This window comes from Bos javanicus, chromosome 9, assembly GCF_032452875.1.
Source record: "Bos javanicus breed banteng chromosome 9, ARS-OSU_banteng_1.0, whole genome shotgun sequence".
Classification (NCBI taxonomy): domain Eukaryota; kingdom Metazoa; phylum Chordata; class Mammalia; order Artiodactyla; family Bovidae; genus Bos; species Bos javanicus.
In genome coordinates this window covers 3,010,416-3,033,691 of record NC_083876.1, presented here as the reverse complement: position 1 = coordinate 3,033,691, position 23,276 = coordinate 3,010,416, and the positions used below count along the sequence as shown (strand labels likewise).

At 37.8% G+C, this 23,276-nt stretch overlaps 1 protein-coding gene across 1 annotated transcript in view; it reads left to right on the top strand.

Moving 5' to 3' along the window:
* The window catches only part of EYS (eyes shut homolog), a 280,871-nt gene extending 258,177 nt beyond the window's left edge, over positions 1–22,694 (top strand). The window contains 2 exon segments of the mRNA XM_061428706.1: positions 164–329; positions 22,672–22,694. Of these exon segments, the coding sequence (XP_061284690.1) occupies positions 164–329; positions 22,672–22,694 (189 nt within the window).
* The last annotated feature ends 582 nt before the right edge of the window (positions 22,695–23,276 follow it).

Genomic DNA, 23,276 nt, shown 5'->3' with positions numbered 1-23,276 from the left:
GGAAAGAAAAAGAAAAAAGTGATATAAAAGGCATTCCCTATAGACATTTATTTAAAATCTTAGTGGTTGTCAAAATTAGCTGTGTGTTTTCCTATGCAAAATTTTCTATACTAAAACATGTTTCAATAAAGTTTTTAACCAATTTATTACTTCTCTTTTCTAGTATATATACACCCCAGGGTACACAAGAACTTCATGTTGATTTGTGAAGAACACTTGCTTACTTCATTTGTATGCCTGCTACTGTGGAGCCATCAGCCATGATATTTATCAAGATGAAGTTACTAGCCCTCCTCAATTTAAATATGTATGGGAATTAATATTTACAGGTAATCCAGTTAAAGTGTATTTTCTGTTTAATTTGTTTAAGTCAGTTAAAAATTTACAAAGTAGGTATGTATTTTCTAATCACACAAAACACTTTATAACTCAGAACACAAAATAAAGTAAAAGTGCATTTAGTACTCTATTCTCTCATGTGCTTCATTAAAAGACATGCATACGCTTAATATCTAAAATATCCCAGGAATTCTGCTTGGTGAAAGATATATAATTGTGAAGAAAATTAGAATTATCCCCTATTTAGAAAGATCTAACTATTTTTAGAGGGTCTTATTGGGCAAATAGTCACAATAATATGTGTGTGTGTGTGGGTGTGTGTGTGTGTGTAATTGAAGTAAAATGTTCCTACAGAAAGAACTGGATGATTCTGAGCAGGTCAAATCATGTCAAGCTCCCAGAACTCCAGCTACAGAACTGGAGTTGGGCATCCCCAAGGTCTCCAGTGCTAGTGCTGCGTAGGGTTTTGTCCCTAAACAGGAGTGTCAGATGGGTCTGAATGGAAGAAGTGTCTCACCTCAGCTGGGAACAAAAAACAATCCACATCTATGCTTTGAGACTTGGAACCTGGCAAAACCATCAATAATTTCTTCCTCCAACCCATTATAGTAACAGTAGAAGTGTTCTAATGGCAGACTGGGTGGAGTTACGTCACCTGCAGAGAGGCTGAAGATTCCAAAGAGAGATCTGTATTAGTTAAACTCACGAACTTAAATCAGACAAGCTGATTTCTACAGAACCATGAGAGATCTTACATTTTTCCTGCTCTAATTTAAAATAGCACTTTACCTGTGGCAGATTCATTTCGATATTAGGCAAAACTAATACAATATTGTAAAGTTTAAAAATAAAATAAAATTAAAAAAAACAAAAACAAAAAAAAATAAATAAAGTTAAATGATGAAAAAAATAAATAAAATAGCACTTTTTTTTTCTTTTCTTTAGTTAGGGGAATTGCAGATGAATCAGGCAGTTCCTGAGAACTCAGGAAGAATAGTTACATTACAAAGACAAAGAAGATATAAACCCTGAATCTCTAGAGGTATTGAGGTGTTAAATGGTGAATTGGTGGGAACCAATAGCACACAAGTAAGAAACTTGTTTATCTGAGGTTGCAGTCCTTCTCAAGCTTCCTTTTGAGGGGGTATAGCTTCCGATTTGGAAACTGAGTGGGATCTCAGAGGACAATGACAATCAGTTTAGCTTGGTGTGCTCATCCAGGAGTTGGTCCCACACCTGGTGGTTAAACTTTTCTTCCCATAGTTTTTGGTACCTTACTATTGGAGAGACCACAGTGAGTTCTTCAGTGGCAACTAGGAGTTGTAGAGCTCTGGAGGCTGAAAACATTCCCACCATAAAGGTGGTTTCCAGATTAGTAAGTATATCTCTTCCTAATAAGGGAGTAGAGCACTCAGGGACCACCAGGAACTGATGAAAAAACATCTGTCCATCCCAGCAGCAAACAAGGACTCGGGTGATTTTTTTTTTTGTAATTGCTTTCCCTATAGCAACTAAAATGGTACAGGTTTGGGGGGAGAAGGTTCCAGAGTAAGAGGTCAGGACAGAGTAGGTGGCCCTACTACTCTGTAGTAGTACAGATCAAATTGCCAACATCCGCTGGATCATCAAAAAAGCAAGAGAGTTCCAGAAAAATATCTATTTCTGCTTTATTGACTATGACAAAGCCTTTGACTGTGTGGATCACAATAAACTGTGGAAAATTCTTCAAGAGATGGGAATACCAGACCACCTGACCTGCCTCTTGAGAAATCTATATGCAGGTGAGGAAGCAACAGTTAGAACAGGACATGGAACGACAGACTGGCTCCAAATAGGAAAAGAAATACATCAAGTCTGTATATTGTCACCCTGCTTATTTAACTTATATGCAGAGTGCATCATGAGAAACGCTGGGCTGGAAGAAGCAAAAGCTGGAATCAAGTTTGCCGGGAGAAATGTCAATAACCTCAGATATGCAGATGACACCACCCTTATGGCAGAAAGTGAAGAGGAACTCAAAAGCCTCTTGATGAAAGTGAAAGTGGAGAGTGAAAAAGGTGGCTTAAAGCTCGACATGCAGAAGACGAAGATCATGGCATCTGGTTCCATCACTATGTGGGAAATAGATGGGGAAACATAGGAAACAGTGTCAGACTATTTTTTGGGGGGCTTCAAAATCACTGCAGATGGTGATTGCAACTATGTAATTAAAAGACGCTTATGCCTTGGAAGAAAAGTTATGATCAACCTAGATAGCATATTGAAAAGCAGAGACATTCCTTTGCCAACAAAGGTCCGTCTAGTCCAGGCTATGGTTTTTCCTGTGGTCATATATGGATGTGAGAGTTGGACTGTGAAGAAAGCTGAACGCTGAAGAATTGATGCTTTTGAACTGTGGTGTTGGAGAAGACTCTTGAGAGTCCCTTGGACTGCAAGGAGATCCAACCAGTTCATTCTGAAGGAAATCAGCCTGGGATTTCTTGGGAAGGAATGATGCTAAAGCTGAAACTCCAGTACTTTAGCCACCTCATGTGAAGAGTTGACTCATTGGAAAAGACTCTGATGCTGGGAGGGATTGGGGGCAGGAGGAAAAGGGGATGACAGAGGATGAGATGGCTGGATGGCATCACTGACTCAACGGACATGAGTCTGGGTGAACTCCAGGAGTTGGTGATGGACAGGGAGGCCTGGCGTGCTGCGATTCATGGGGTCACAAAGAGTCGGACACGACTGAGCGACTGAACTGAACTGAACTGAACTGAAGGCAGCCCTAGTGTCAACACATAAATTCTTGGACCTACCTGCCACATTCAATTGCACACTTGTCTCCAGCCCCATGACAGTTATCTGTGACAGGGGTCTATCTGGAGTGGGCCATTCAGTCATGTTGAACCATCGTGGGGTAAGCAAATCTCAAGAATCTCGGGTCCTGAGAGTAGAGTGCCACCCAATATCCTGGCTGTTGGCATTTGTAGCAAGCTATTTTAGGAGGCTGGCCACAATTTGGACTATCTCTAGGCCAATATCCCTCCTGTTTACACATCTGGCATGTATCCTGTGCCATGTCCTTTAAGAACTCAGAGTTTGCCATAGGACATCTCTAGAGAGTGACCAGCATCTGGGCAAGCTTAGTTTCTTTCCTTCTTTCCCTTTCCTGATCTTTGACCTCCCTCTCCTGTTCTCTGTTATAAAAGGCATTGGTGGCTGTCTGGACCCTTTCCAGAAAGGCAATAGGGCTCTCAGTGGGCTCCTGAGTAATTGCTGAGACCCAGACATAGCTAATTTTTGTTGGTCTTCTTTTCATCATGCCTTTACACAAGTTGGAAAATGGTTTCTTTCCCAAATGTGCTCAGGATCATTAGAGTTTCACTTGGCATCTGAGGGGACTACAGTTTCCCAACTGGATATGTATTGCTTGACGTGTGAAGGCCTGCAGCATATTTTGGGGGCTTCTTTTAAGATCCTAATGTACTCGGGATCAGATAGGGTTTGATTGAATATGACCATGACATCTTTCCACATCAAGTCAAAAGCCTAAGTAAGGTGTTGAAATGCATGTATATATTTTCCTGTTTTTTTTGTATAATTTCTCAGGTCTGGCTTGATCTGTCTTAGGTCTAGGAGGGAGAAGGGCTTATGGAAACTTGTGAGTCCAAATCCCCTTCTTGTTTCAGCCACGGGAAATATCTGGGCTGGCTTTTGTGGAGGGGTGCTCTGGGATACAGGGGCAATTTGAGGTACAGTGGGGAAAGAACACTAGGCACCAGGCACCTTGGGAGCCATGGGAGGTGAGCCTTCCTGGGGACTTCCTTCTCTTAGTTATATGAGGTCTAATTCCATTTGCCTAGTAAGTTCATTTTTAGGGTATAGATTAATCCCATACTTAAGGCATAGTCCCTTCATGTCTTTAGTTGAAAAAATTTGGACATAGGGGACCTCTATCCATTTCCCCTGCTTTTTGCAGAATAGTTCTAGTTGCAAAATCGGGGACTATGGCAAATATCTCTCCTGAGAGCCAGCCAATGACCTGCCCCACTTTGTAGAGAGTAGCATAGATACAAGGAGGAAGAGAAGGATGGGAAGGTAAAAGCAGTGGAAGTAAGTACAGAGGAGCCCCCTTTATAACCTATTGGCAAAATGGCAGCCAGGGAAAATAGGCCCAGTGTTTTGGTTGAACCAGTATGTAGCTGGCATGTAGCATAAATGTTGTCTTGCTTCAGGCAGGCAAGTCTGGTCCATTCTGTGAATCCCTTATCCTTCCATAGGAGCCTTCAACCAGCAGACTCCCTAACGGTTTTTAAGTGCCTGACCCATGCCTACATAGTTTTAATTGGCATTTTCCTCAGCACTAAGGAGACAGAGGAGAGAGTCCTCTCACCAACTTGGGCAAGAGCTATTGGGGCATAACAGACAGTGGAGCCTTCAGAGCATACCAGGGAGTACTCCTGGCCAGAGCCCCTCAGTTACATCCACATCTACCTACCTGTTAACAAAGGGTTTGAGGAGACTAGAAGCAAGAAATCATAGAGGAAGACTCAGCAAGAATTATGGTCCTTCCAGCCCAAAGGGTGAGGACCCTTATCTTTTTCAGAGACAGTCAGCAATACAAGTCACATACTCACAGCAATCTGAGTCAGGGCACCAAATGTCATATTAGCTAATTTCTCTTCCTCGGTTCTTGCATTGTTGCAAAAAAAATTTGGAATGATGGACTAAAGAATTTTCAACAACAAATTACAGCTCAGTTCAGCTCAAGCAGACAGGTATTTTATTAGACAGACACTCCCAAGACATGGGAGCCGGTTGACCTTAAATGAGTCATGCTCCTCATGCCGATCCCTCTTGACTTCCCCCTTTTTATGCTTCCTGTCTCCTTCTTCTGGATACACCCTATACAAAATAGGGCTTGTACCCACCACAAATCAATGAAAGGGAATGCAAATGGGCATGTGTTCAAGGCCAATTGACACTTACAAGTTATATAACAGGCTCTGTTGTTCATGACTTCCCATAGTTCAGTCTGTTATAATCAGATGAGTATATATTATATTTATGAATATAAATTCATATTGTTTATATTATATATATGAATATTTATTAATGCTTAATGAACTCCTAACTGCCTAAGGTTATTGGAAAACCCCTGTGATTAATTTGTTTCACTATGTGGTTAGGGCAAATATGCAGGAGTTGGAAAAGTCTCTGTGGTCACTTTTGCAGCATATCTACGGGCTCTCCTGGATTTGTAGGGGATGGGGTTTAGAGATCAACTTGCATTCCTTTCAGCCAGGCCACCCCTCATTTCTCATGCCTAACTTTCTATCTAACACTTCCATGCAAACACAACCAAAGCAACTGTTAAAAAAAAAGAAAACAAGAAGACAATATGGACAATTAAGAGAGTAGGTTGGGAGATCAGATAAAGTTTCTATTTTTAAAAAAATGACACTTTTTTTTTTTAATAGGGTTATAGAAAATGAGGCCATAACAGAGAAGTTGAAGGCCTCATTCTAGATTGAGGGATTTTTTTTTTAATTAAGTCTTTTAAAAGGTACAGTTATGCAAGATAAGGTTTGGAAATCTGTATAAGATATAGTCTATGAGTAGCAATAATATATTGTATGTTTAAATTTTTTCTAAGAGGACAGATCTTAGGTTGAATGGTCTCACAACAAAAAGGGGGAAAAAATGAAACAAACAAACAAAAATGGACAGAATAGCGGGAAATTTTTGAAAGTGATAGATGTTTATGACATTGATCTTTTTAATGACTTTATGGCTGTATACTTATGACTAAAGACATAAGGTTTATACATTAAGTATCTCCATCTTTTAGTATGTCAATCAAGCTCCAACATAGTACATTAAGGGAAAAAAAAAAAACAAAAACCTAGAAAGAGACTGTCCTTTGAAGTCCTGGCTGAAACTCTGAGAACAAGAATAAAAATAAGACTTGGGGAAGAAAGCAATGCCCAAAATAAAATGCTGGGTTAACTTTAAGTATTTTTGAAAAGGAATAGAAAGCCCTTGTAAACTTGATAAACTAGAAAAAAAAAAAATCAAGCAGAGAAACAGACTGGGGGGGATGGTGGATTTACTAATACTTGTGGTCATACTGTGAGTTGATGGGATGTCTTGTTTATGAATTGTATACAGAGAGAACATGATAGAGCCTTCAAGAGGAATTCTGGCTTCTTGGCTTTAACTCTTGAAAGAAAATAAATGCAACACATATTTGATTAACTAAATTACTAATTATTTTATACAAAGACAGTTCCTATTCAAAATCTATTTTGATAAGCATAATTTTCTGTTTGATTACACTTTGGATGCTACTTGACTTAACAGGAAAGTTGATCCATATTCTTGAAACTGCATGGCACTTCAATTAATTATTTTCAAAGAAAAATATTTCCTATGTCAATGATTTTTTGGCTTTATGGTTTATCAACAATCAGCATATTAATATATTTGGTTTGTCTATTTGGAGAAGGCAATGGCACCCCACTCCAGCAATGATTAATTTTATTCAATCTCCAACAGCTGCACTTACATGAGTACCATTACATTAAAACAGTGCTAATGTTAATTAACAGATCAACCTTTTAAACAGAAGACATGGTAATTTATTTCAACATTCTCATAAGATGGTGTGCTGGAGAGTTAACAACACCTCATGAGAAAAACAGTTAGTGGTTAATTAAGCAAATCACACTCAAAATCAGAAGTGATGGAAAAGAGCAAAGACTTGTTAATTATATTATCATACAGCAAAAAGGAACTTCAGAGGCTCTGGTATCAGTTCAGTTCAGTTCAGTCGCTCAGTCATGTCTGACTCTTTGTGACCTCGTGGGCTGCAGCACACCAGGCTTCCCTGTCCACCATCAACTCCCCGAGCCTACTCAAACTCATGTCTATCGTGTTGGGAATGCCATCCAATCATCTCTGTTATAAATACCTATCATTCACAAGTATAATGTGAATCACAATCAAACTAAACAAGTAAGAATAACATATGAGGCTGGAGAAGTTATCTGAAATATCTGGTCTCAGGACTGTTCAGTTCAGTTCATTTCAGTCGCTCAGTCATGTCTGAGTCTTTGCGACCCCATGAATTGCAGCACGCCAGGCCTCCCTGTCCATCACCAACTCCTGGAGTTCACTCACACTCATGTCCATTGAGTCGGTGATGCCATCCAGCCATCTCATCCTCTGCCGTCCCCTTCTCTTCCTGCCCCCAATCCCTCCCAGCATCAGAGTCTTTTCCAATGAGTCAACTCTTCGCATGAGGTGGCCAAAGTACTGGAGTTTCACCTTTAACATCATTCCTTCCAAAGAACATCCAGGACTGATCTCCTTTAGAATGGACTGGTTGGCTCTCCTTGCAGTCCAAGGGACTCTCAAGAGTTGGTTCAGGGATTTTTAAATTTTCAGTGGTCTTCAAATTTTGGTCACATAACATAAGCATCCAACATATTTTAAAAATATCCTCCTAGACTTTCACTATGAAGGAGTCAAACTGGAATTTTGCAGCAGTTAAGAGTACCTAGATCTTTAAGTCTCCATAAAATATATCTTATATACAGGATGAGAAACATACCCTACTATTACCAGGCCAAGTCAGTTCATGAACTTCAAAATCTGAAATGTTTTTATACTTGATTTTCCTTTCTATCAAAGTACAAATAATGCAATATGAACAATCACTTATTTTTTTAAAATTTTATTTTATTTTTAAACTTTACATAATTGTATTAGTTTTGCCAAATATCAAAATGAATCCACCACAGGTATACATGTATTCCCCATCCTGAACCCTCCTCCCTCCTCCCTCCCCATACCATCCCTCTGGGTCATCCCAGTGCACTAGCCCCAAGCATCCAGTATCGTGCATCGAACCTGGACTGGCATCTCGTTTCATACGATATTTTACATGTTTCAGTGCCATTCTCCCAAATCTTCCCACAGCAATCCCACTGCTAGGCATACACACTGAGGAAACCAGAAGGGAAAGAGACACGTGTACCCCAATGTTCATCGCAGCACTGTTTATAATAGCCAGGACATGGAAGCAACCTAGATGCCCATCAGCAGATGAATGGATAAGAAAGCTGTGGAACAATCACTTAATTTTAAACATTGAAATTATTTAAAAACTAAAAATGGGTAAAGAGAACACACAAAAATAAAATAACAAATACAGATTTTAAGAAAAACAAGGGGAGTAATAGGAAATATAATTACTAGTGAATAACTCATCTCTGAACAAATGTAGTTATTTTATGAGTGAGAGTGGTATGATGTATATTTCCTAGGACACAGGGCAATATGAAGTCAAAATTGTTCTTGGGTAAATAAGCTTTGAGAAATTATCATAGAAGTAATGAAATCATATTTAGTCTTTACTGCTTCGTGAATCTAAGTTCTGAACTTATGAAACATAGCTAATTATCACAAAATAAGAATTATATGACCTCCAAGTGTGAGTACTTAATGTCCTGGGCTGTCCAAGTGAAAGAAGCTAGAGTGATAAAACTCAATAGTCAAAAAAATACTTGAGAAGAACCACTCAAATTATTTTAAATATCAGTACAGACAATGTAATTATTCTCAGTAAAGTTTTGAAAGTAAAACAGAATTTAGGATAAGCTTTTTTTTAAAAATATGTAAACACAATTACACATTTTATGTAATTCCTTTTTTTTTTTTCTGGTTGTTGTTAAGATCTTATTTTCTTATAAAATATCATTGAAAAGGAACATTAAAAATCAAACCGGTAAATTTGCATGGGGTGCATTAATTTTACTGACTATAAGATTATTTTAAATAAGAGGTTTTTCTACCAACTAAATGAACCATCTTACATGCCCAATCAATTCTTGCCAATGTGATTGCTCTACAAAGAAAGGATGGCAATTAATTAGAAGAAGCCCCTTCAAGGACAATTGGTATATGGTGCACAACTTGAGAAAGAGCTGACACGCACTGTTTCTTTTTAATGTCATCATCTATGTTCATTATATGTATTATTAGATTTGAAAAAAGGAGATACTGACAGAGTGGATAATGAGTTGTGAAATGAAATAAGATAATTTGAATCATGGTTAGGAAAAGATGAAATCATAGCAAAAAAAGAAAGATAAGTTCACTTTGAATATCTTTCTTTTTAAAGCTTGTGATCCTTATTGTTTGGTTAGTTACATTAAACATATACATTTACAACATGTAATATATGCTAGTGAACTGTTCTAAATGAATTGTGATTGATGTATTTGTGAATTGATATTCCAAACCAATATTTACTTTGAATTCTTTTATTTTCTTCATGAAGTAGTGGATCATATTTGTGATAGAAGATGCTTCAATACATTAATTATAATAAACTCATTATTAGTTACTTTTGCAATTTTACAATAATTATTGTGAGAGTAAAAGATCTTGAATCTCCAAAGAAGTTTTTATCAAAAGTATTTTTTCTCACCATACCGCTCCACTTTTAAGCCTGTTTTTGTTAATTACCTTCTGTTATTTCTATATATATTGAAGATGTTAGGTCCTTATTTCAAGAATGAAAAAAAAAGTATATCTCAGTTTTAAAAACCAAATATAGTTTACTTCTTTTCACATATATTACATATAATAATGCTTTCAAAACAGTTCTCAATGACAGAATTATATCAATTGATTAATATAATATATTTTTTCTCCTGTAAGTCTGGAAAAATTTTAAGTGTTTGACAACTTGGTGATTTTCTTTATTGTTGATGAAATAGAAAATCACTGTAATATCTGAGCAGAGTAATTCTTCAGTATTTATCAGTACTATAAACATATATCCTGCTTAATATAGCTCTCCCACCACACGTGTGCCATCTACCTGCTGAGGAACACAGGTCCAATGGTGTCACTGGCTCTTTGATCAAAACAGTGAACACAGACGTAGATATGGCTGTGAAACACTCTTAATACTGATTTGACAATTTATGAGATGTATGATATAGGAAGAAGAAAGAAAGTCATACAATACTGAAGAACTGTGTATATAATATACTGCCTGTGATCGTTTGTATTCCACTTGTATTCCTTTTATATGCTCTTTGTCCGTGTTCTAAAGTTTTATACTATTGAAACTTTTGAGGACTATATTCTTTTTAAAAAGAATGAAATATCATTAAAATATAGCAGTATATGAGTTTGTTCTGTAGTTTGTATGTATTGTTAAACTATCAGCACAGAAAGTTCAGTTAGCATTCATCACAACATATAGTTATGCTTTTTTCTTGTAATGAGCCCTCTTAAGATTTACTTGGGTTTCCTTGGTGACTCAGAACATAAAGCGTCTGTCTGCAATGCAGGAGACCCGGGTTCAATCCCTGGATTGGAAAGATCCCCTGGAGAAGGAAATGGCAGCCCACTCCAGTATTCTTGCCTGGAAAATCCCATGGATGGCAGAGCCTTGTAGGCTACCATCCATGGGGTCGCAAAGAGTTGGATACAACTGAGTGACTTCACTTTCACTTTCAAGATTTACTTTAACAATTTTCAAATGTACAGTACAGTTTTCACCATGTTGTATATTGCATTCCTGGTACCTATTTTTTTAAAAAGGAAGTTTTAACTTTTTGACCACCATACCCCATTTCATCCACCCCTAACCTGCAATTCTGGCAATTACCAACTTGTTCTCTGTATCTATGATTTCATTTTTGTAATATTCCACATGTAAATGAGATCATACTGCATTTGTCTTTCTCTGACTTATTTCACTTAGCATAATGCCTTTGAGATCTATCCATGCCAAAAGGCAAAATTCCATTATTTTCTATGGCTGAGCATATATTAGATTGGTGCAAAAGTAATTGTGGTTTCAGGCCATTAGTTTCAAATCATTATAACTAGGCTCAAATATGTTTATTAATAAAAATAGAAATCATTGCAGTCAACACACTTTTGGACAACAAGAAATAAGTATGTTTGCTCCTGTAGCACGGAAATCGATGGTTAAGGATTCAATGAACTCTTGGAAAGCATTTTTGGCCTCCTCTTGTGGAAGCACTATGGAAATGTTTTCCCCACAAAAAGCTTTTGAGATGCTTGAAGAAGTGATAGTTGGGTGGCAAGAGGTCAGTTGAATATGGTGAATGAGTCAATAACAAGCATTGATTGTGTGACCTGCAGTTGGGTGTTTTCATGGAGAAGAGTTGGGCCTATGATGTTGACAAAAGCCAGCTGCAGACATTGCAGTTTTTGGTGCATCTCAATGATTTGCTGAGCATACTTCTCAGTTTCACTATTTCTAGCTGTAGCGGATCAGACCCACAGCAAACGGTGACAATGACCTATTTTGGTGTAAGTTTGACTTTGGGAAGTGCTTAGGAGCTTCTTTTTGGTCCATCCACTGAGCTGGCTGTTGCCAGTTATTGTATACAATTCACTTTCCATCACACATCAGAATAGAATTGAGAAATGATTCTTGGTTGTTGCATAGAATAAGAGAAGACAACTCTTCAAAATGATGACTTTTTTTATTTGTTGTAGCTCCTGAACCACACACTTATTGAGCTTTTTCACTTTTCCAGTTTGCTTCAAATGCCAAATGACAAGAATGGTTATATTGAGTTTTAGGCAACTTCTCATGTAGTTGTGAGACGATCAGCTTCAAGGATGGCTTTCAGTTGGTCACTGTCAACTTCTGATAGCTGCCAGCCAATATGCTCCTCATTTTCAAGGCTCTTGTCTCCTTTGTAAAACTTGTTGAACCACCACTGCATTGTACATTCATTAGCAGTTGCTGGTTCAAATGTGTTGTTTTTATTACTTGTTGTTATTGTTACTAGTTTATGACCCATTGCTTTATGACCGATATTGAAATAAAATAAGAAAATCACTCGAATTTGCATTATGTCTAATATAATATTCCTTGTCTAAAATAAATTTAAAACAAACAGTAGTAAGTCATAAAATAAGAAATGCACATTAAAATTAAGTATAAAATAACCACATTAACTAAGAATATATTCTAATATCAAATGGGAATATAAACAACACAAAAACTGAAATTACATTTATACCAACCTAACATATATAAATTGTGGGAAATTCTTCAAGAGATGGGAATACCAGACCACCTGATCTGCCTCTTGAGAAATCTGGATGCAGGTCAGGAAGCAACAGTTAGAACTGGACATGGAACAACAGATGGTTCCAAATAGGAAAAGGAGTATGTCAAGGTTGTAAATTGTCACCTTGCTTATTTAACTTACATGCAGAGTGCATCATGAGAAAGGCTGGGCTGGATGAACATAAGCTGGAATCAAGATTGCTGGGAGAAATACCAATAACTTCAGAAACGCAGATGACACCACCTTTATGGAGGAAAGTGAAGAAGAACCAAAGAGCCTCTTGATGAAAGTGAAAGAGGAGAGTGAAAATGTTGGCTTAAAGCTCAACATTCAGAAAACTAAAATTATAGCATCTGGTGCCATCACTTCATGGCAAATAGATGGGGAAACAGTGGACACAGTGGCAGACTTGATTTTTTGGGGCTCCAAAATCACTGCAGATGTTGACTGCAGCCATGAAATAAAAAGACACTTACTCCTTGGAAAAAAAAAAGTTATGATCAACCTAGACAGCATATTGAAAAGCAGAGCATTATTTTGCCAACAAAGGTCCATCTAGTCAAGGTTATGGTTTTTCCAATAGTCATGTATGGTTATGAGATTTGGACTATAAAGAAAGCTGAGTGCCGAAGAATTGAAGCTTTTGAACTGTGGTGTTGGAGAAGACTCCTGAAAGTCCCTTGGAGAACCAACCAGTCCATCCTAAAGGAAATCAGTCCTGAATGTTCAAATACCAATTACCTCAGATATCCTGATGGCAACACCCAAAGGGCAGAAAGTGAAGAGGACTTTAAAAAACCTCTTGATGAAGTTAAAAGAGGTGAGTGAAAAAGTTGGATTATAATTCAACATTGAAAAGACCAAGATCATGGCCTGCAGTCCCATCACTTTATGGTAAAAAGGTGGGGAATAAATGGAAATAGTGGCAGACTTTATTTTCTTGTGCTCAAAATCACTGTGGACCCTGACTGCAGTCATTAAATTAAAAGAGACTTGCTCTTTGGAAGTAAAGCTATGAGGACACTAGACAGCATATTAAAAAGCTAAGACATCACTCTGTCGACAAAGATCCACATAATCAGAGTTATGGTTTTTCCAGTAGTCATATATGGGTGTGAGAATTGGACCATAAAGAAGGCTGAACACTGAAGAATCGATGTTTTCAAACTGTGGTGCTGGAGAAGACTCTTGAGAGTCCCCTGAACTGCATGGCTATCAAACCATCAATCCTAAAGAAATCAACCCTGAATATTCATTAAAAGGACTGATACTGAAGTTGAAGCTCCAATACTTTGGTCACCTGATGCAAAGAACTGACTCACAGGAAAAGACCATGAGTCTGGGAAAGATTGAAAGCAGGAGGAGAGGGGCTAACAGAGAATGAAATGGTTAGATGGCATCACTGACTTAGAGGGCATGTGTTTGAGCAAACTATGTGAGATAGTGAAGGATAGGAAAGCCTGGCATGCTGTGGTCCATGGTGTCACAAAGCGTTGGACATGACTGAGCAACTCGACAAATATATATATTTTCCACACCTTTTTTATGCATTCATCCACCTAGGTTCAGTTCAGTTCAGTTCAGTTGCTCAGTCATGACCGATTCTTTGCGACCCCATGAATCGCAGCACGCCAAGCCTCCCTGTCCATCACCAACTCCCGGAGTACACGCAGACTCACGTTCATCGAGTCAGTGAGGCCATCCAGACATCTCATCCAATGTAATCCCCTTCTCCTTCTGCCCCCAATCCCTCCCAGCATCAGAGTCTTTTCTAGTGAGTCAACTCTTCGCATGAGGTGGCCAAGGTACTGCAGTTTCAGCTTTAGCATCATTCCTTCCAAAGAAATCCCAGGGCTGATCTCCTTCAGAATGGACTGGTTGGATCTCCTTGCAGTCCAAGGGACTCTCAAGAGTCTTCTCCAACACCACAGCTCAAAAGCATCAATTCTTCAGCTCTCAGCCTTCTTCACAGTCCAACTCTCACATCCACACATGACTACTGGAAAAACCATAGCCTTGACTAGACGAACCTTTGTTGACCATGTAATGTCTCTGCTTTTGAATATGCTATCTAGGTTGGTCATAACTTTCCTTCCAAGGAGTAAGTGTCTTTTAATTTCATGGCTGCAGTCACCATCTGCAGTGATTTTGGAGCCCAGAAAAATAAAGTCTGACACTGTTTCCACTGTCTCCCCATCTATTTCCCATGAAGTGATGGGACCAGACGCCATGATCTTCGCTTTCTGAATGTTGATCTTTAAGCCAACTTTTTCACTCTCCTCTTTCACTTTCATCGAGAGGCTTTTTAGTTCCTCTTCACTTTCTGCCATAAGGGTGGTGTCATCTGCATATCTGAGGTTAATGATATTTCTCCCAGCAATCTTGATTCCAGCTTGTGTTTCCTCCAGTCCAGCGTTTCTCATGATGTACTCTGCATATAAGTTAAATAAGCAGGGTGACAATATACAGCCTTGACGTACTCCTTTTCCTATTTGGAACCAGTCTGTTGTTCCATGTCCAGTTGTAACTGTTGCTTCCTGACCTGCATACAAATTTCTCAAGAGGCAGATCATGTGTTCTGGTATTCCCATCTCTTTCAGAATTTTCCACAGTTTATTGTGATCCACACAGTCAAAGGCTTTGGCATAGTCAATAAAGCAGAAATAGATGTTTTTCTGGAGCTCTCTTGCTTTTTCCATGATCCAGCGGATGTTAGCAATTTGATCTCTGGTTCCTCTGCCTTTTCTAAAACCAGCTTGAATGCAGAACATGAGACTGGGATTCCCAGGAGACTTTGTGATAAAGAATTCACCTGCAATGCAAGTAACTCAGGTTTGATCCCTGGGTCAGGGAGATCCTCTGGAGAAGGAAATGACAACACAGTCCAGTATTCCTACCTGGGAAATCCCATGAGCAGAGGGGCCTGGTAGGCAACAGTCTATGTCTAGGGTCTAGGGTCACAAAAAATGCAATCACGACTTAGGAGCTAAATAAAACAGCAACAAACATGAGGATGCAGAGGCATTTTTGAGTTATTGTTTTCATTTCCTATGAATAAATGCCCAGATGTAGATTTACTAGGTCGTGTTGGCTTCTCTTCTGGCTCAGAGAATAAGAATCGGCCTACAATGAGGGAGACCAGGTTCTATCTTTGGGCTGAAAAGATACCCCTAGAGACGAGAATGGGAACCCACTCCAGTATTCTTGCCTGGAGAATTTCATGGACAGAGGAGACTTGTAGGCTACAGTTTCTGGAGTCAAAAAGAGTAGGAAAGAATGAGGTACTAACACTTTCAATTTCATAGTAATTCTTTTGTGTTTGTGTGTGAAATCTGTATACATTTTTCCATAGTAAGCACACCAATTTGCATTCCCTTTATTATGTTCTTATACATATTTTGTTTAGATCTCTTGATAATCTTATTTAGAAGCAGATATTTACATTTTTTGGTAGTCTGTGTACAGTATAAGTAAGAATTTTTCTTCTCTGCTTTATTTTTCTATATCTCTAAGTCTAAAACTTTGATATATATCTCCTAAATTGATTCTCATTTTCTCACAATCTATTTATTTTCCATTATTTTATCCTGTTTTCTCCTCTATTCCCCTAGTTAAGTGTCTCAAAACTAGTGTTGATTTTTTGTTTTGTTTTATTATATTTGTAATTTCTGGACCATTTTCAGTGTTCTAAACTATGCATTTTCTTTTTAATATTTTTATTTATTTATTTGGCTGCACCAGGTCTAACTGGCAGCATGTGGGATCTTTCTGACCTTCACTGTAGCCTTTGGGATCTTTTGTTGCTGCATGTGGGATCTATTTCCCTGATTAGGAATTGAACCAAGATGTCTGGCTGTGATTACTCACCTAGAGTGGTCTTGGAGTGTTAAGCCAATTTAGCCTTAGGAAGCATCACTATGAACAAACAGTGAAAGTGACGGAATTCCATTTGAGCTATTTCAAATCCTAGAAGATGATGCTGTTAATATGCTGAACTCAATATACAAGCAAATTTGGAAAACCAATGAGTGGCCACAGGACTGGGAAAGGTCAGTTTTCATTCCAAACCCAAAGAAAGCCAATGCCAGTCAAACTGCCGCACAATTGCATTCATTTCACATGTTAGCAAGGTCATACTGAAAATCTTCCATGCTGGTCTTCAATAGTACATGAACTGAGACCTTCCAGATGTTCAAGCTGGATTTAGAAATGGCAGATGGACCAGTGATCAAATTTTCAACATCCATTGGATCATAGAAAAAGCAAGATAATTCCATGGGGGGAAAAACAACAACAACAACGTCTATTTCTGTTTCACTGACTACAATAAAACCTTTGACTGTGTAGAACACAACAGATTGTGGAGAATTCTTAAAGAGATGGGGATACCAAACCACCTTAACCTGCCTCCTGAGAAACCTGCATGCTGGTCAAGAAGCAACAGTTACAACTGTACATGAAATAACAGACTGATTCTGAAATGGGAAAGGAGTGCATCAAGGCTGTATATTGTCACCCTGCTTATTTAACTTATATGTAGTGTATGTGTGTGTGTTGGTCACTCAGTCGTGTCTGAGTCTTGGAAACCTCATGAACTGCAGTCTGCCAGGCTCCTCTGTCCAAGGGATTCCCCAGGCAAGAATACTGGAATGGGTTGCCATCTCTTTCTCTAAGATATGCAGAGTATCATGAGACATGCCAGGCTGGATGAAGCTCAAGCTGGAATCAAGATTTCTGGGAGAACTATCAATAATCTCAGATATGCAGATGACACCACCCTTATGAGAGAAAGCGAAAAGGAAATAAGATACCCTTGATGAAGGTGAAAGTGAAGAGTGAAAAACCTGGCTTAAACCTTAACATTGAAAAAACTAAGAACATGGCATCTGGGCCCATCACTTCGTATCAGATAGATGAGGAAAAAAACTGGAAACAGTGACAGACTTTATTTTTTCTGGGCTCGAAAATCACTTCAGGTGGTGACTGCAGGCTTGAAATTAAAAGACACTTGCTCCTTGCAAGAAAAGTTATGACCAACCTTGACAGCATATTAAAAAGCACAGAAATTGCTTTGTCAACAAAGGTCCATCTGGTCCAAGCTATGATTTTTCCAGTAGTCATGTATGGATGGGAAAGTTGGACCATAAGGAAGGCTGAGTGCTGAAGAGTTGATACTTTTGAACTGTGGTGTTTGAGAAGACTCTTAAGATTCCCTTGAGCTGTAAGGAGATCAAACCAGTCAATCCTAAAGGAAATCAGTCCTGAATATTCATTGAAAGGAATGATGCTGAAGTTGAAGCTCTGATACTTTGGCCATTTGATGTGAAGAGCCAGCTCATTAGAAAAGATCCTGATGTTGGGAAAGATTGCAGGCAAGAGGAGAAGGGGACAACAGAGGATGAGATGGTTGGATGACATCACTGACTCAATGGACATGAGTTTGAACAAGCTCTGGGTGATGGCAAAGAAGAAGGAAGCCTGGTGTCCATTGTGTTGTAAAGAGCCAGACATGACCAAGTGACTGAACAAGAAGAAGAAGGAATTGAATCTTGGCCCCCTGTATTAACAGCATGAAGTCTTAGCTGCTGCTACACCTGGCAAGTCCTCCAAATTAAATATTTTCATGACATTCTCTTGTTTATTTAAAAAAATAGCTTCTTATAATTCTATCATATTTTGATATATTTTACTTTTCTTCAGTTCAATTCAGTATGTCAGTTTTCTGACAGTTGAAAAATGTTTTTTCTTCCTTTCTCATTTTGAATCTTTCTGCCAACTTCAGGTAACTGTATTTAGTGGTGAGGACTTATAAAGATTCTCTTCCTCCAAAGAATAAATCTTAAAAATTATTTGTTTTTGGGTCTGGGGAGGTGAGCAAAGAGTCAAAAATAATATCCAAATTTGTGATTTTGGAGAGAAGCCATGTGACTAAATGCTCTGTTTCCAGAAACAACCTTAATGCCACATTCTTGGGTATCTTTGAGTTTCTCAAGGGTTTCTAGGTAGATGACTTTTTTTTTCATAAATGTATTTTCAAATTAAACTTTTGTATTTTGACTTTTCTCATTCTGTTAATAAAGTCACCACATCTCCACTATCTTTTCAGTTTTTCAAAACTGGTTTTCTACACTATTTTTCTCTTCCTGGCCTTAGCTTTTGTTTTATTATTTACTTATTTATTTTTGTTAATTTCTTTTTGAAGCCTTGAGAGGAAGAGATAAAATTCCTCTGTTATATCCAAATGTTTAATCAGATAGATCACTTAGAGAACTTTGTAAATTGGACATCTCAGATTAAATGGATGAATCCCTAGAAAAATACTACTTGGAAAAGAGACTCAATAATAAATATGAAATCTGAATAATACTATAAACTTTAAATAGATAAAATAGTTTTAATATATTCTAGTGATAAGGAATAAAGGAAAAATATGGTCTTATATATCAGATCAGATCAGATCAGTTGCTGAGTCATGTCCGACTCTTTGCGACCCCATGAACTGCAGCAAGCCAGGCCTCCCTGTCCATCACCAACTCCCAGAGTTCACTGAGACTCACGTCCATCGAGTCAGTGATGCCATCCAGCCATCTCATTCTCTGTCGTCCCCTTCTCCTCCTGCCCCCAATCCCTCCCAGCATCAGAGTCTTTTCCAATGAGTCAACTCTTTGCATGAGGTGGCCAAAGTACTGGAGTTTCAGCTTTAGCATCATTTCTTCCAAAGAAATACCAGGGCTGATCTCTTTCAGAATGGACTGGTTGGATCTCCTTGCAGTCCAAGGGACTCTCTAGAGTCTTCTCCAACACCACAGTTCAAAAGCATCAATTCTTCGGCGCTCAGCCTTCTTCACAGTCCAACTCTCACATCCATACATGACCACAGGAAAAACCATAGCCTTGACTAGATGAACCTTTGTTGGCAAAGTAATGTCTCTGCTTTTGAATGTGCTATCTAGGTTGATCATAACTTTGCTTCCAAGGAGTAAGTGTCTTTTAATTTCATGGCTGCAGTCACCATCTGCAGTGATTTTGGAGCCCCCAAAAATAAAGTCTGACACTGTTTCCACTGTTTCCCTATCTATTTCCCATGAAGTGATGGGACCGGATGCCATGATCTTCGTTTTCTGAATGTTGAGCTTTAAGCCAACTTTTTCACTCTCCACTTTCACTTTCATCAAGAGGATTTTTAGTTCCTCTTCACTTTCTATCATAAGGGTGGTGTCATCTGCATATCTGACGTTATTGATATTTCTCCCGGCAATCTTGATTCTAGCTTGTGTTTCTTCCAGTCCAGCGTTTCTCATGATGTACTCTGCATATAAGTTAAATAAGCAGGGTGACAATATACTGCCTTGACGAACTCCTTTTCCTATTTGGAACCAGTCTGTTGTTCCATGTCCAGTTGTAACTGTTGCTTCCTGACCTGCATACAAATTTCTCAAGAGGCAGATCAGGTGGTCTGGTATTCCCATCTCTTTCAGAATTTTCCACAGTTTATTGTGATCCACACAGTCAAAGGCATTGGCATTGTCAATAAAGCAGAAATAGATGCTTTTCTGAAACTCTTTTGCTTTTTCCATGATCCAATGGATGTTGGCAATTTGATCTCTGGTTCCTCTGCCTTTTCTCAAACCAGCTTGAACATGAGGAAGTTCATGGTTCACATATTGCTGAAGCCTGGCTTGGAGAATTTTAAGCATTACTTTACTAGCGTGAGATGAGTTCAATTGTGGGGTATTTTGAGCATTCTTTGACATTGCCTTTCTTTGTGATTGGAATGAAAACTGACCTTTTCCAGTCCTGTGGCCACTGCTGAGTTGTCTCAAATATTGAATAATGTGTGAAATATACTATTATTTCTTCAGAAAATAAAGGAATTCCTTGTACCAGACTGGCATAATCATATAATAAGTTATTTTCACTCAGCACAATGAAGATTTGATTTTTATTGACTTCATTGCTTTTATTTCTCCTTCTTGTGCCTCTTGTGCTAATAATCCTATCAACTGATTATTTTATTCTAATTTACTGACACTTTTTTATAATCTTAAGAATATAAGCAATCAAGCAACACTGGTAAGTTTGAAAAAAAAATTTTTTTTTCTAAGAGTAAATTTTATTGAGTTTTGCATACAAACACACCAGTGCCACCACCACATATTTTCAACACCCAACATTCTATGTAACCTTTCTTTCAACACATACATTTTTAAACATTCTTTTCCATTATGATTTATCACAGGAGATTGGACATCGTTCCTTGTATAGTAGGACCTTGCTGTTTACCTATTCTGAATGTAATTGTTGTATCTGCCAAGCCCAAATTCCCAGTCCATTCCTCTCAGTTTACTTAATTGTGAAGAAAATGGACAAAGCCCAAGTACACATACTAAGAAATATGAACAGGACACTAACCGATAGTATATTACATAGTGAAAAAAGAGCACAATCTTGAACTCAGATATTTTCAGCATATTGATGAAATGGCTAAGAGATTAGATAAACAAATATTCTTTAACATATGCCACAGTAGCTAAATAACTAAACATCAAAAAGACCGTGGATGAACTTTTGAAATTGATCAGAGTTGTCTTTCAAAAGCTGTTATCATTTAGAAACAAATAAACAAAACATCTTCTTTTCAGATTTTTCTTTCTCTCTTCCTACTTGCTTTTCTTTCTCACTCCAACTCCTCTTGCTCTCTTTTCTTTTCTTCTCTCCTTTTTTTCCTTTCTTTTTTTGGTGTGGCTGTGAGAAACAGTCTTATTTCTGCTTCACATTTTGATGTCACCATGTTGCCAGTGATAGTAATGACTTAAAAATTTGTGTCAACATATAATTTATTATACCAACTGGAATGCTTTCCAGGTGAAGAGAGACATTTTGAATTACATGAGGGCCACAAGTAAAAGGGGAACAAATGCTTGACCTACTTAAAACAACCGTAAAAATTCTGCATGACTTCCTCACTTTTTCCTTTTTTCTCCAGAGTGATAGGTGAGATCTCTAAATGACATGTGCACCCAGCAGGGTGATTTCAGCTTGTGAATATGCTCTGTTTAGTAATTCAGTTGTAAGTCACATAGCTTAGATAGTATTTTGCTACAAGTCTTGCCTCACAAATCATAGGTTTCCAACCAAAAATAATTGTACAAGAGGGCTATTAGTCAGAGGATTTTGTGTATAAATACTCTCCCTAAGAAATATTATTGTCTCCTTACCAAGAGATTTAGTTATAGGTACAAGAAGATTCTATCAGCCCCCATCCCCCTACATTCTTTCATTACCTGGATATATTCTACTCAGTAATGAAAGATGACAAGTACTCAGCTGGACTAAATTAACTCCTTTCTCCCTATAATTCTAGAATTTCCACTTGAGTTTTCTTTTTCTTAACAGTTTCCAAAACTCTTATCCCATAATTCTCTGTTTATACATTTATCATCGATATTGTGATAAATGTGTTGAAGTGTTCCTAGGAAAAGATGAATATAACTGGTAAACAGATATTGTACAGTGTTTGTATATTTCTAAACCTGAATTATATGTGTATCTGATTTTATTGTTTCCTCTTGAATACATGGAACATTCTTTTGTTTTTGTTTGTTTTTTTTTTTTGTAATTTCATTGTGTATTCTATCATGGATATGATATTTAACATCAGAAAATGAAATAACTGTATCATATATGTGTATACATGAAAGTGTTTATATATGTCTACACCTATGAATACAAGCATACACACAAATTCCCTTTCTTCCTTCTGATGAGGAGACTAGGATGAGGTGTTGATTATTTTCTAGTGTAAATATTTTAAGAATTTTTTAAATTTATTTTGAAGTGTTTCCATATACAACTACCATATATAAATAATAAATATTTTTGTGCAAAATATATTATGTTCATCATTACATTATTTTTATACTCTTAATTTGAAAATTGTTTGGCATTTGATCATTTTGAAAGACAGTGTGGCCTGGAAAATGTGTATTTTTCTGTTATATTTTTTATCCATTTTTTAGATGAGAGAGGATTAGGCCTTATTCTATTTTAGGTCTATTTGAAATCCAATATTCTACAAATGTAGCAGCTTATTTTACGTTAGGTATTGCCAAATTGATTTTATCAAGTATTGTGACAACTGCCTTTAATAATTCAATGTGAATTCAAGTTTGTGAAAGGTTATTTACTGTTTCATCTCTTTTTTTGAAAGGATCTGAAGGTGAAAATCGTTAAAGGGTAACTGGTGCCTACTTCTTTGTCACTCACAGCTGCACTAAAGGCACTATCTCTCTGAACCCATAAAATCTTTGGTCAGGTACATTGGTTCCTACATGAAGCAGCAAGGCAGGTAAGGTACATTTGTGTAGTAGCTTCGCCTTGCCTCTTTAACTCTTTCTTTCTTTCTTTTTTTTTTTTTTTAGAGGCTAATTACTTTACAATATTATACTGGCTTTGTCATACATTGACATGAATCCGCCACAGGTGTACATGTGTTCCCCATCCTGAAACCCCTCCTACATCCCTCCCCATCCCATCCCTCTGGGTCATCCCAGTGCGCCAGCCCTGAGCACCTTGTCTCATGCATCGAACCTGGACAGGCGATTCGTTTCACATATGATAATATACATGCCATTCTTCCAAACCATCCCACCCTTGCCCTCTCCTACAGAGTCCAAAAGACTATTCTATACATCTGTGTCTCTTTTGCTGTCTCGCATACAGGGTTATCGTTACCACCTTTCAAAATTCCATATATATGCGTTAGTATATTATATTGGTGTTTTTCTTTCTGGCTCACTTCACCTGTATAATAGG